Source organism: Hyperolius riggenbachi, chromosome 9 (assembly GCF_040937935.1).
Source record: "Hyperolius riggenbachi isolate aHypRig1 chromosome 9, aHypRig1.pri, whole genome shotgun sequence".
In the NCBI taxonomy this organism is placed as follows: domain Eukaryota; kingdom Metazoa; phylum Chordata; class Amphibia; order Anura; family Hyperoliidae; genus Hyperolius; species Hyperolius riggenbachi.
The window spans coordinates 129,204,309-129,219,162 of NC_090654.1; the positions used below are offsets into that span (position 1 = coordinate 129,204,309).

At 42.4% G+C, this 14,854-nt stretch overlaps 1 protein-coding gene across 1 annotated transcript in view; it reads left to right on the forward strand.

The window, feature by feature from the left end:
- The first annotated feature begins 536 nt into the window (after positions 1-536).
- Positions 537-14,854, forward strand: part of LOC137533562 (Fc receptor-like protein 5) — a 29,674-nt gene continuing 15,356 nt past the window's right edge. Inside the window, exons 1-7 of the mRNA XM_068254928.1 lie at positions 537-571; positions 4,293-4,319; positions 5,094-5,152; positions 7,167-7,289; positions 9,450-9,707; positions 11,227-11,487; positions 13,481-13,762. Of these exons, the coding sequence (XP_068111029.1) occupies positions 537-571; positions 4,293-4,319; positions 5,094-5,152; positions 7,167-7,289; positions 9,450-9,707; positions 11,227-11,487; positions 13,481-13,762 (1,045 nt within the window). The remainder of the gene's footprint in view (positions 572-4,292; positions 4,320-5,093; positions 5,153-7,166; positions 7,290-9,449; positions 9,708-11,226; positions 11,488-13,480; positions 13,763-14,854) is intronic.

Genomic DNA, 14,854 nt, shown 5'->3' on the forward strand with positions numbered 1-14,854 from the left:
TTCTTGCCGTCTCCATTATAGCCTCTTTTTCTTGGTAATGATGTATGTGGCATATAACATCTCTCGGTGGCTCTGACGATTTTGGTTGCTGTCTGAGCGCCCTGTGACATCTTTCCAACTTAATCAGTTGATCGGCCGGTCTGCCCAGCACTTTATTGAAGAGATTAATCACCGTCTGCGTCAGGTCCTCAGGCTTCACAGTTTCTGGCAGGCCCCGAACTCTTATATTGTTGCGCCTGGCTCTGTTTTGAATATCCTCCAATTGATATTGCAGCGCGCTATTGTAGGCCGCCTGCTGTTCTTTACCTTTAGCCAACTCCTTTATTTTTATCCACATCCCATTCATATCAGCTTTCAACCGTCCAATCTCATCATTCGCCTCCTGCAGGTTCACCCGGAGCATTTCTATCTCTGCTTTTGTCGCCTGGAGTATCTTTTTCCGTCTGTTCCGCCATATCTTGCTTAGTTGGCAGATTCTTTAGATGCCTCCATATCTCGTCCAGGCTCCCCTGCTTCTTAGTTGAAGTGTGCGAAGTATGCGGTGGCGTTGCTGGTACCGCCGATACCGCTGGTACCGCTGCTTGCACGTGTTTCTCCGCCATATCCCCAGTTGTAGCACCCACTGAGGGTTTAATCAGCAAGTCTTTTACAGATCGCTGTGGGGTCCTTTGTTTCTCCGATATGTTGTCCTGAGTCACCTTTCGCTTGCTTCGGCCCGTCATCCCTCGTATTAGCAGAGGGTCAGAAGTCTCCCTTCCTTAGCGAGCATACTTTCTTCCAGCGAGACTCATAGACCGGGAGGGGCTCCAAGACACGCCCCCTACGTCATCACGTCGCGCTCCACCCCTCATAAAAAGAAAGATAACATAATTGAACACAAAATGCAGTTTTAAATGATGGTTTTTATTATTTAGTGAAAAAAAACCTCAAAACCTACATGGCCCTGTGTGAAAAAGTGATTGCCCCCCTTGTTAAAAAATAACTTAACTGTGGTTTTTCACACCTGAGTTCAGTTTCTTTAGTCAGCCCCAGGCCTGATTACTGCCACACCTTTTTCAATCAAGAAATCACTTAAATAGGAGATATCTGACACAGAGAAGTAGACCAAAAGCACCTCAAAAGCTAGACATCATGCCAAGATCCAAAGAAATTCAGGAACAAATGAGAACAAAAGTACTGTAATTGAGATCTATCAGTCTGGTAAAGGTTATAAAGCCATTTCTAAAGCTTTGGGACTCCAGCGAACCACAGTGAGAGCCATTATCCACAAATGGCAAAAACATGGAACAGTGAAGAACCTTCCCAGGAGTGGCCAGCCGACCAAAATTACCCCAAGAGCGCGGAGAAAACTCATCCGAGAGGCCGCAAAAGACCCCAGGACAACATCTAAAGAGCTGCAGGCCTCACTTGCCTCAATTAAGGTCAGTGTTCACGACTCCACCATAAGAAAGAGACTGGGCAAAAACGGTCTGCATGGCAGATATCCAAGGCGCAAACCACTTTTAAGCAAAAAGAACATTAAGACTCATCTCAATTTTGCTAAAAAACATCTCAATGATTGCCAAGACTTTTTGGAAAATACCTTGTGGACCGACGAGACAAAAGTTGAACTTTTTGGAAGGTGAGTGTCCCATTACATATGGCGTAAAAGTAACACAGCATTTCAGCAAAAGAACATCATACCAACAGTAAAATATGGTGGTGGTAGTGTGATGGTCTGGGGTTGTTTTGCTGCTTCAGGACCTGGAAGGCTTGCTGTGATAGATGGAACCATAAATTCTACTGTCTACCAAAAAATCCTGAAGGAGACTGTCCGGCCATTCGTTCGTCAACTCAAGCTGAAGCGATCTTGGGTGCTGCAGCAGGACAATGACCCAAAACACACCAGCAAATCCACCTCTGAATGGCTGAAGAAAAATAAAATGAAGACTTTGGAGTGGCATAGTGAAAGTCCTGACCTGAATCCTATTGAGATGTTGTGGCATGACCTTAAAAAGGCGGTTCATGCTACAAAACCCTCAAATAAAGCTGAATTACAACAATTCTGCAAAGATGAGTGGGCCAAAATTCCTCCAGAGCGCTGTAAAAGACTTGTTGCAAGTTATCGCAAACGCTTGATTGCAGTTATTGCTGCTAAGGGTGGCCCAACCAGTTATTAGGTTCAGGGGGCAATTTCTTTTTCACACAGGGCCATGTAGGTTTTGAGTTTTTTTTTCTCACTAAATAATAAAAACCATCATTTAAAACTGCATTTTGTGTTCAATTATGTTATCTTTGACTAATAGTTAACGGTTTTTGATGAGCAGAAACATTTAAGTGTGACAAACATGCAAAAGAATAAGAAATCAGGAAGGGGGCAAATAGTTTTTCACACCACTGTATTTCCCACAATGCAACATAGTTCCCACAGTGTGATGTCAGAACCATGGTCCTGACATAATTTGTGGGAGGAGTTTCACCAGCGCGGCAGCCCCAGGACCACTCCACGCTGATTGGTGTGAATGACCTGGAATGGAGATTGCAGGGGATCGCGCAAGCATCCCTGCTTGAATGATGGAGCTCCGCTCAGCCTTCAGCCTCCCACTCGGAGACTGTTAGACGGCGAAGCTGCCGTCTATTAACTCCCTTGGCGTTCTGATTCTTTCAGGATTTTAGGGTCTAAAAACGGTGCAATTTTTTTGCACCCTTTCAGACCCTAAAGCCTGGAAAAAATCATGCTGCCAGGGAGATCTACAGCAGCCCAGCAATCACTCACCTCCCTGGCTCCAGCGCTGCAGTTAGGCCTCCATCCTCCGGGTGGCACTGCAACTCTAAAGTGTAATTGCCGGCTGTCGTCATGATGACAGCTGGCGATCTCACCCGCAGGAAGCAGAGCCCCGGAGGAGAGGAAGAAGAATGCCAGCTGACGTCGGGATCCCCGGGAGGTATGTAGAAACGCTCCCACTGTGCGCATTGCTCTGCATTCAGCCTCCGGCGGCTGCCCCGAGCAGAGGGAGGGATCACCGCTCTTAGCTGCGGTTTTCTGCCCCGACTCTAGCTCGGGATAACCGCCAAGGAGGTTAACAGTGTATAGTGCTGTGATCTACAGCAGCGTGTGACACGGCTGTCCCCCTGGCAGGCACGAAAGTGATCCACTGTCATAGGCCAAAGCCTATGACAGCTGATCACGCTGATTCTGGCAGGGGGAGCTATAAAAAAATAAATAAAATGACTACATTTATTTAAAAATAAACATTTAAATATTTATTTAAAAATAAACATTGGGGGACTGATCAGACCCCACCAACAGAGAGCTATGTTGGTGGGGAGAAAAGGGGGGGGGGGGGGAATAACTTGTGTGCCGAGTTGTGCGGCCCTGCACCGAACCCTTAAAGCTGCAGTGGCCTATTTTGTTAAAAATGGCGTGGTTTTAGGAGGATTTAAGACTGCGGTTCTCAAGTGGTTAAGCTGGCTATACATCACTCAATGTATGAGTAGATCAGCTATTAGATAGATCCTCCTGTGATCGAATCTGATCAGAACCGGATCTATTGCTTGGCCATGCACTGCACACCAATTTCCAATAGATTTAAGTATGAATGCTCCCCCCATGCTGTGCTTAATGAAAAGTCTCACCTCTCTGCCCGCGCATCTACTGGCCTCCTCCAGAGTTCAGTGCCACAGTGAGCACCTGTACCACGTGACTCGGCCCATAGTGATGTCACAGCATGTGCCAGTGTCATGCGTAACAGGCTCTCATGGCAAGATGCGCCAGCAGAGAGAGGTGAGACTTTAACACTGCACACAGGCACAGGGGGACATAGGCAGTTGGGGGGACACAGCCCGAACTCCGTCGGTCGTCACCATATTGAACGCTGATACCACAATCCACCCGATTTTGTGCAGGAATCAATCAAAAGATCGATCGGGTGGCCATGTTGCAGTATTAAATGTCTTCCAATTCAATAAAATCATTGAAACGGATGGACGATCGGGCTGTAATATCAAGGAATGTATTGGCACCTTTAGAGGATCATCAATCAAGCATAGAAGAACTCCTGAGTACCAAATGCAATTGTGGTTGCACACAGTGTTGGAAATGAGCAAACATTCACTAATTGCTTTCTGCGGAGAGAAGGGAATAAACATTATATGTCATGTGCACCCAAGCTTTTGTTAATCAAATCACAGAGAACATTGAGGCAGGTAATAGCACATGGATCAAAATTCAGGATATTTCCTCCTGTCTCTATCTACTTTTAGATTAATGAGCAGATGTGACATTCATATTTTTTTCTTTGTATTTTTTTCAGCATCTATATTGGGACTCTCAGTCTCAGGTAAGGATCAATTGTGTGTATTGTAAATGCTTAATTCCAGACATACCTGTAAATGTTTTCCTAGTTGTGTTATGCTAGGTACACGATGTACCATATCAGTCATGTTTTCTTTAACCAAATTAACCTAACATATTCTACATTCTCGCAGTAACAGCCACATTAGAAGAGCAAATACAGTATAGGAAGGGCTTAATTTTTTATAGCCCTAATGAACAGCAGTTTCCTGTGACTTAGAAAAAAATATTCCTTTTGACTATTACATGATCTCCCAGAGTGCTCTTGGGGAGAAGGCTGCATTACATCATATCCTAAGCTAAAATATCACTGGTAGTCAGGGATGCAAAGCATCAAACGTAACGTAAGCTAAAACATCACTGGTAGACAGGATTGCCAAGCATCTGTAATGTAAACGTACATTCATCTTTAGGCACAATTCACCTGTAGGGGAAAAAGGTTTATTTTCATCACCAGCTCCATAAGGCTCCTTCTAATCTCAGCTGCTTCTCTTCTTGATCCAGATCACTTGCTTCCAGCTCTGCAGTGAGGTCAGCAGCAATTGTCTCTATCCAACAATGTCTGCCTGTCGGTCTTGGCCCTTCTGGTAAAGCTCTCTTAAGTGGGTGGTGGCCCTGTCAATCAAACCTGTCCTGGAAAACTTACCATGAAGTGCAGGACTGGTCATAGCTCCCAAGTGTCCCTCTTTTGGAGGGACAGTCTTTCTTTGGGAACCCAATCCCTCTGTCCCTCTTTCTTCCTCATTTGTCCCTCTTTCAGGACTCATGTACAGATCTATGTCAATATCAGTGGTGCTCATCCGTATTCCGGATATCTAGGTAACCCCGATATCCGAACTTTTTAGGCCTATCCGACCGAATCCGTATTCCAGATAGTTGGGCCCAAATCCGGATAGCTATCTGCAGATAGTTGGGCGAATAATCCGGATATCCGCGGATATCCGGATCCGAAATACTGTAACTAAAGTGATGACGTCCTGGAGCCAATCAGAGGGCTCTCAGCAGAAGCCCTAGCAACCAATCACAGAGGGGAACCCTGGCCGGCACCACCTGACCTCATTGAGACAATCAGAGGCCTCCCAGCCTAAGCCCTGGCACCCAATCTCAAAAAGGAACACTGGACAGCCCCCCTGTATAATAAGGAGGGCTGCCATGATGAGACAGATCGTCCTGGCTTGCTGAATGCACACTGAGAGACATGCTCAAGTGCTGGTGCCCTACAAAGGGTTGTACACAGTTATAAACCTAAAGCTGTTCATTGATTAACCCCTTCACTACTATCACTACTCTATAGTTAAATCGTTAATTAGCTTGATTGATGTCTCATAGTGTGACAGAGTGTGTGCTGCAGTACTGCTGGGCCAAGGGTTGTACACAGTGATAAGCTGTTCAATGATTAACCCCTTCACTATCACTACACTATAGTTAAATCATTCATTAGCTTTATTGGTGTCATAATGTGAGATTTAGAGTGTGTGCTGCAGTGCTGCTGCAGCTGCTATGTGTTTGTGTGTGTGTACTTTGCCTGCCACGTGCAAAGTGCCACGTGCAAACACGTGCAAAGTGCCACGTGCAAACACGCGCAAAGTGCCACCTGCAAAGTGCAAACACATGCGAAGGGCCACGTGCAAAGTGCAAACACATGCAAACACATGCAAAGTGCAAACACGTGCAAAGTGCAAACACGTGCAAAGTGCCACATGCAAAGTGCAAACATGTGCAAAGTGCCACGTGCAAAGTGCAAACACATGCAAAGTGCAAACACGTGCAAACACATGCAAAGTGCAAACATGTGCAAAGTGCAAACACGTGTAAACTGCAAACACGTGCAAAGTGCCACATGCAAAGTGCAAACACATGCAAAGTGCAAACACGTGCAAACTCATGCAAAGTGCAAACACATGCAAACACGTGCAAACACATGCAAAGTGCAAAGTGCCATGTGCAAAGTACAAACACGTGCAAAGTGCAAACACGTGTAAACAATTGCAAAGGGCAAAGTGTCACGTGCAAAGTGCAAACACGTGCAAAGTGAAAACACGTGCAAACATGTGCAAAGTGCCACGTGCAAAGTGCAAACACTTGCAAAGTGCAAACACGTGCAAACACGTTCAAAGTGCCACGTACAAAGTGAAAACACGTGCAAAGTGCAAACACGTGCAAAGTGCAAACACGTGCAAAGTGCAAACACGTGCAAACATGTGCAAAGTGCAAACACGTGCAAAAACATGCAAAGTGCAAAGTGCCACGTGCAAACATGTGCAAAGTGCCACGTGCAAAGCAACTTTGCACGTGGCACTTTGCACGTGTTTGCACATGGCACTTTGCACTTGGCACGTTGCACATGGCACTTTGCACATGGCACTTTGCATGTGTTTGCACGTGGTACTTCGCACTTTGTTTTTCCCCAGCATTGCTGTCACCGAGACAGCAATGCTGGGGAAAAACAGACCCTGCAAGGGAGTCTTACTGCTGAGAAATTACCTTTTCTACCACAGGTATGTTATTGTGGTGTCTATACAACTATTCCACAAAGCAAAACCCCAAAAGCTTTCTTAAGAGAGGAAAAGCTGTATACAATCTGTATTTGCCTGTCATCAAAAGCAATTATCAAACAAGTGTACAAACTACTCAGATTTATTACCGTGGCTTATGCACTTCCCACAAATCATGTACAACACAAACTCTCAATATGAGAATGCCCAAACATAAAGTCTCCTAAGGAATACATCAGAGCAAAAAAATAAATAAAAAAAATCTACTTACCCGGGGCTTCCTCCAGCCTATCTGTCCTTGCCACAGGTCCAGTGTCCCCTGATCCCTTCCGTTGCAGATGCTGACCTCGCCAGGTCGACATCTACTGAGCCTGCACAAGTGCACGCCCACGCCACTTACAATCACGCTCACGTAGCCTGGACACAGTACTTCTACGCCTGCACAGAACGCTCCCGGCTACGTGAGCATGATTGCAATCAGCATGGGCGGGTGCTCGCGCAGGCGCAGTAGATGCCAATCTGGCGAGGTCGGCATCTGAAACAGAGGCGATCTGGGGACACCAAAGCCGTGGCGAGGGACAGATAAGCTGCCAGGGGCTGTAGGAAGCTCCAGGTAAGCAGCTCCTTTTGTTTTCTTTGCTCGGATGTATCCTTTACGATACAAACTAGGGATACTTATTCAGATTCTGCAGAATTTAAATTTTTCTCATTTCAGATCAGAAATCCGCATTTTTTGATCGGTATTTGGAAAACGGAAATCATAAATCGGAATTCCGTGGAAATCCTTTTTACCACATCTCAGTAATTTTAGCCTAATCACAGAACTCTGAAGTATTGGAATAATCAGAGGATGCAGAATTTTTCTGCAAAATTTTAATTGTAGACCAATCACAAGTCTGTTTTTCTAATTTCCATTTTCTCCAATTTCCATTTTTCTGATATTTTTTTTCCATTTTATGTATTCTCTGGAGCTGGCTTTCTCAACCAGTACTTGAGTACTCTGGAGGAGTTCCTTGCCATTTTCTCCCATCTGTTTTCCCGATCTCCATTTTTCCGATTACCATTTTCATTTTTTTTTCATTTTTTGCATTCTCTGATGCAAACAATTACTAATAAAATACTCCTTGAATACTGGAAAATTGGAAATTGGAACATTGGAAAACAGAAAATCGGCAATCAGAAAACAGAAATCGGAATTCTGCGAAAATCCAATTTACCGCAACACAGTAAGTATTGGAATAATCAGAGGATGCAGAATTTTTCTGTAAAATTTTAATTGAAGACCAATCACAAGTCTGTTTTTCTAATTTCCATTTTCTCCAATTTCCATTTTTCTAAAATGTTTTTTCCATTTTATGTATTCTCTGGAGCTGGCTTTCTCAACCAGTACTTGAGTACTCTGGAGGAGTTCCTTGCCATTTTCTCCCATCGTGGGGGAAGTATAACAGAGCACATTGTAATGCGGGTACTGTAAAAAAAAACACTAAATTGGGGGGCAGAATAATAATGAGTACATTAAATAAAAAAAAGCACTAGGAGACAGTATAATAAGTTACACGTTATAGGGAGTAGTGAAATAAACGACCTTATCTATTTTTAAGACCATGCCTCCTGCAAAATAAATGCAGGGGTTCCTCAAGTTCAAAAAATAGTTTGCAGGGGTTCCTTGAGATCTAAAAGATATTTTCAGGGTTCCTCCAGGGTAAAAAGGTTGAAAAAGGCTGCTCTGGAGCAAAAAATTACTAATAAATTACTCCTCGAAAATAAGAAATCAAAATAACTGAAAAAAACAGAAATCAGAAAACAGAAAAGCAGAGAAAAAGAAATCGGAAAATTGGAAATGGGCATTTCCGACCATCCCTTATAAAAACTAAAAGTTCATGAATATCAGATATCAGATGCACTTGAATCACGTAGAATGAGTGTCTTCTATTTAGTGTCAGGCTGTACGTACAGTGCATCCTTGAACCTATTACTAACCTACCAAAAATGTTGGACCATTATGACAATGGTCAGTTTCGATTATGGGACCCCATGAGCAAAACTGACCATTGCCATAGCGATCCAATTGTCTTTGGTGAGTTAACGACCACAGGGAGTTGGTAGTGAATAGAGTCAAGGAAGTGCTGGTTGAACAACCTGATATGATTGTGGTCTGCTTGGAGGTCTACTTTAAACTTATCTGTAATGAGACCTCACTGTACCAAAGTGCCCTGGCTGTCATTTTTATCCTATGACTCAAAAAAGTGCTTCACAAAAAAAATCAAATATGGATTGGGATTCATGCTAGGTTATTGTTATGTATATAACATTTTAAAAAAATGTCTTATGTTCTAATCCTTACAGGAGTATTTTTAATGTTTAAAAAAAACGTTATCTGGGGATTCCAAGAGGTCCAAACACCTCTAAATGTAACAGATTTTTAGGGGGCAAGGCCTAATTTAAAGTAGAGCTATACGCTTGCATCTGGTTTGGGTGTTTTCAGATGCCGTATCTATTAATGAAATTACACTGATAATATATGAGTTACAAATTCCACGACTAGTATGGTTATGTTATGCAAAAGCCATGAAACTCCCTTTAAAGGTTTTGGGGTTTCCTAATTTGTGACTGTTGTGTAGGAGCTACAACAAGACCTGTGGTGACCTTCTCACCTAACATCAACAAAATATTTCAACAAGAGTCTATAACTATGACTTGCAACGTGGAGATGATTGCAAAAGAAACACTGGCCTATTACTGGTACAGAGATGGTAACTGGGTACAGACAAGAAGGATGTCTACAATCCCGTCTGCAAAAAAGGGAGACAGCGGAGATTATCATTGTTGGACCTCAACTACCGGTAGAAGTGACTCACTCAGACTGGAAGTTAGTGATGGTGAGGTCGCAAACTTACATCATTGTGAAATGTAATTTCTATTGTTCAGTTGTTTTTTTCAGCTGTTTAGTCTGTCATAGATAGGGATCCCCCCCCCCCCCCTGCCATATTTATTTACTATTACATTCTGTCCTGTACTAGATTCTCTTTATAAAACAATAATCACACTAAATAATATTACTAGCTTTTTAAAGTGTACCTGAAGGAAAGCCTTGAGGAATTACCTCAAGAGGGGGAAGGCTCTGGATCCTAAAGAGGCTTCCCCGTCCTCCTCACCAGAGGAAATCCAGCGCTGGCTCTCCCGAAAATCCCTTTATCTGCACTTGTCATGCAGGCACAGTATCAGCTTCCCCTTGGGCCCCGTCAGAAATAGCTGAGCCCAATCACAGGCACGAGCATCTGCGCTGTAGAGCAGACCAGATCAGGCTCGGCTATTTCTGATGGAGCCCGAGTGGAAAGCTGCCAGTGCCCTTGCACAGGCAAGCAAAGGTTAATATTATTTTGACTGCTTTTTCAGGGCTGGCAGTGCTGGATTGGGATGGCAGATGGAGACAGGGAAGCCACAAAAGGATCCAAAGGCTTTCCTCTCCCAATGTAACAATCTTATTTTGTCTTATTTCTAAGTTACAGGTTTATTTTAAATTCATTGTTTTTGTCCAGCCAGTGTATTGCCTTTAAATTGGGTTTGTTATAGCACACCAGTGAAAATTTAAAATATGGTGGTTGAGTATGGTGATAACTGTAAACAGGAAATATTTGGTAAATTTAAAAAAAAAATAGTTTTAAGATAAGGCATTGAATTAGACCAACATCAGTGTTGGTTAAAGGAACACTATCGATTTACATATTTTTTTCAATTGACATAGGAATTATTTGGGAAGTGCTGCTAAGTACTGGTGTATACATTTCACTGGCAACCTCTTTGTTTACCGTTATCAAAATACTTTCAAACTTTACTGACGCCAAAACTGAGGCAGAATGAGCCATGAGGGGAGAGGAATTTCCCCTCACACTTGATCGCTTAACCCTGTGTGTAACTCTGTGTGTGTGAGAGAGAAAGAAAGCTCCCAACAGCTGCAGCTTCTGTGTCCTGTGTTTCTGACTGAAGTGTCTGAAGAGAGCAGAGGAAACTTGTTATGAACATTTGTAATTGTCATAGCTTTTCATACTGTTTTTGCTTTCAGAGAAAAATACTCTGTATTCTGATATGCAACACTGGCTGTGCATTGAAGCAGACACCCCTTCTGCAATTGATTTGTCCCAATATAGCTAAATCCTACACTCAATAAATTACATCTTTTTATTAGATGATTAGATATTTAACATGAAAAGTAGGAAAATGTTTACACATCTACTAAGACATTATTTGTACATTGTCATTTTAGAGCACTTAGGTATTGATAGTATTCCTTTAACTTTTTCATCTGTTTGACTTTCAATAAAATGTCTCTGATTACCTCCCTGTACCCTCAACTGAAATAGGTTTGTAAGATGCCCAACTATTTGTTTTTATTTTCAGGCTGGGTTATCCTACAGGCTCCTCACTATGTTCATGAGGGAGATGACCTATCCTTAAGATGTCGTCATTATCCTGGATATGATATAGGACAAACCATATTCTACAAAGATGGTGCCATTATCCAAGACTGGGGCTATGATGATGAGTTCCACATTAACAATGTAGATGTGAAGAAGGATGGGAAGTATACGTGTACAAAAGAAGTGTTTCATCTTGGCATGTATATCCGTCATACAGATGAAACGTACATATCTGTCCAAGGTACTGTAACTGGTGGAACAATTTATGCATGGCTGTGGAAGATGGGCCTCAGTGACAGAGTAAAGAGATGGTCATTTTTTTCTACAGTTTTTTTCCACAAAGAAAAATTGTTAAGAAGCATGTTGTTAGCTTGGTCATTTCAACAATATTCAAGTCTTTGGTTGACTAATAAAATTACAAACTGATAGTGTGCTTAAAGGACAACTACCAATAACCAAGTGTCATAAAAGTACAATTTACAAATAATACCCATCTCATAACATTGGGAGGGCTACCCCTGTGCCTTTTGTACATGTCTCTTTTCAAAAGTTAAGGATAAATGCCTCAGCCGACACTTGTGGTGGTGGTGGTGGTGGTGGGAGGAAACATATAGGGTAAGCCCAGGAATGGAGGACTTATGATGGATTTGAGAGCCCACCTTCATAATAAGGGAACCGCAGGTATCAATCCCCTCCCAGGTAAATGGATAAAGGGGTTATTTTTATGATCTAATAATATATAACCATGTAACTAAATTTAAAATAAATTCAAAATAAAAAAGTCAAGTATTTTATTAAAAGCAATAAGGGAAAAATAGGTACACAGAGGTGGCAAAAGTATAACATTAATGAAAAACAGTTTAAAAAAGAGGAGTGTGTGTGGGGGGGAGGAGACTTACCTCTCAAAGATGACACTGTAAGTGTATGTTCAAAATACTTTCATTGAAAGTTTAAAAGTAGCTCCTGATTACAAATTATGTATATCGCATTAAATCAAACAATATAAATACTGTTTAGAAACAATTAATTAGTTAATCTACTGTCTTTTTTTAAAGCAGAATATAACCCTGCATTTCAACTTTGCTCTAAAACATTATTTACAGCATATTATATGCAACCAGCATTTTTTTTTTACTAGACCAGCATTGGAAGGTTTACACACACAGCTTTAAAGTTCCATGGAGAGAAATGCAGACGCATCCGAAGTTTAGATAGATACATGTAAGTAAACACAATGTAACAAGTGTGGAATGTGACACACTCTGACTGTGCAGGAGCTCCCGGACACAGAGAGAGAGTGAGTCACATTCCACACTTGTTACATTGTGTCTACTTAAATGTATCTATCTAAACCTTCGGATGCATCTGCATTTCTCTACACAGAACTTTAAAGCTCTGTGTGTAACCCTTCCAATGCTGGTCTAGTAAAAAAAAAATGCTGGTTACATATAATATACTGTAAATAATGGTTTAGAGCAAAGTTGAAATGCAGGGTTATATTCCACTTTAAATGTACCTGAAGGGATTTAAAAAAATAAAATTTGGTATATGCCTCAGGAGTGGGAAGCCTCTGAATAGTCCAGAGGCTTTGCAGAGCCTCCTGGTGCCCACTATTCCAGTGCTGTGTTTCTGTGAATGTATCCATCACAGGCTTGTTGAATAAGCTCTCACAACCATACTCTGTGTAAAATCGCATTCATACTGGGCATGTGCAAGTACGGTCAGAGCATGCCTAATAGAAAAAATCCACTGACGTACAGCCTTTTCCTCCATGAGTAAGCAGCTTTGTTCTTCTGAACATGTGCTGCCAGTACGTGCACATGAGCAGTAGGGATGCAATTGTACATGGTTGGGAGTATGGCTACGAAGAAAAAAAGGGTTCTGGGCACAGTGGGCAGCAGCGGTGGGTTCAAGGAGGATCTGGAAAGTCTCTGGACCATCCATTGTGATCTTTTTGCATTACCAATGGTGCTTCTTTCAGTGCAGCTACTTGGTGCTATTTCGTAAATATTGTTTATGGAGCCAAATCACATTGTTTCTCTATTAGTGCGGACTTCCTTTCTTCAGTGTAATAAAAAAGGTTTTCAATGTGTGGAGCACATATGGCAGTCAGACTCTTGGGATTGGTGGCAAAAAGTTTTATATGATCATTTTAAAATGGTATGTGTATTTGCGTGTGTACAGATCATACATAATCTGTAACTTATTAATGCTTGCATTTTACTGATCTACAGAGTTATTCTCAGACCCAGAAATAAAAGTCACTTTGAGTCCAGCAATAGGAGGAGATCGGGTCATCCTGACATGTGCCACAAATCTAAGTTTACTCAGAGAGGAAAAAGCACTGCAGTTTGCTTTCTACAGAAATGGAAGGAATGTTCAGGGATTTGGCATGTCACATCAGCATGCAGTTCAGTCTGTTCACCTGAAGGATTCTGGGAATTATTCTTGTGAAGTGATGTCTTTTAACAACAGTGTTAAAAAACAGAGTAAGGAGATACCAGTCTTCATTCAAGGTGAGCATCCAATAGGGAGGGACATACTGTATTATAATCCTTTGAAATCGTTCAGATTTTGAATAGTTGATTGGTCCTGTGTACTGTATTGTAGTACTAAACAGAATATTTCACCAGAAGGCCAGTGGGAGTGGTCGATAAGATGCTAATAATTACAAGTTGATGCAAGCTTTATGCAGCTTGGAAGTTAATCAAATGCAGGAGCTGATGCATTTGAGTAGGCAATTTCCAGGTTGCATATATCTGTTTAAAGGAGAACTGTAGTGAGAGGTATATGGAGGGTGCCATATTTATTTCCTTTTAAGCAATACCAGTTGCCTGGCTGCCCTGCTGAACCTCTGCCTCTAATACTTTTTGCCCTAGACCTTGAACCAGCATGAAGCAGATCAGGTGTTTCTGACATTTTTGACAGGTCTGACAAGATTAGCTGCATGCTTGTTTCTGGTGTGATTCACACTACTGTAGGCAAATAACTCAGCAGGGCTGCCAGGCAACTAGTATTACTTAAAAGGAAATCAATATGGCAGCCTACATATACCTCTCACTACAGTTCTCCTTTAATACTATCTCATTTGCCACCCCTTTTCACTGGAAACAGAATAAGCTGCAGAAAGGCCAATCCATAGTAAGTAGATATTGTCAAGGAACCATTGCATGGCAATATCATCCATTTGATGAATGTAATAATCTGTGAATCGGCGGCTGCTGACACGCAGGGGGTGTCTGCAGCCGCCTCCCTCCCTGGCTCTCAAGTGTTCTCCGTTCCGTCTAGTACGCCGGGAACGGTTTTGTCTGCGGCTCACAGGGGGTCTGTCTCGCGCGGAGACAGGACCTTTATGCTAACAGAAGGCGCGTCAGCTGACCTGCCGGTCGGCTGACGTCGGGGATGACTCTCGCCGCTCGGATTGGAGGAAATCCGAGGTGGGAGTGGCTGAGTGTCTCCCTCTTCCTCATAAGCCTTCGTTTGCCATTCATTCTCTGTCTGCTGTCGTGAATACTTACGTGTTAGCGCTCAGACCTAGTTAGGTTCCTGCTGGGATAGATGTATATGCAGTGTTTGCGATATACATCTATCTATAGTTAGCTCATTGA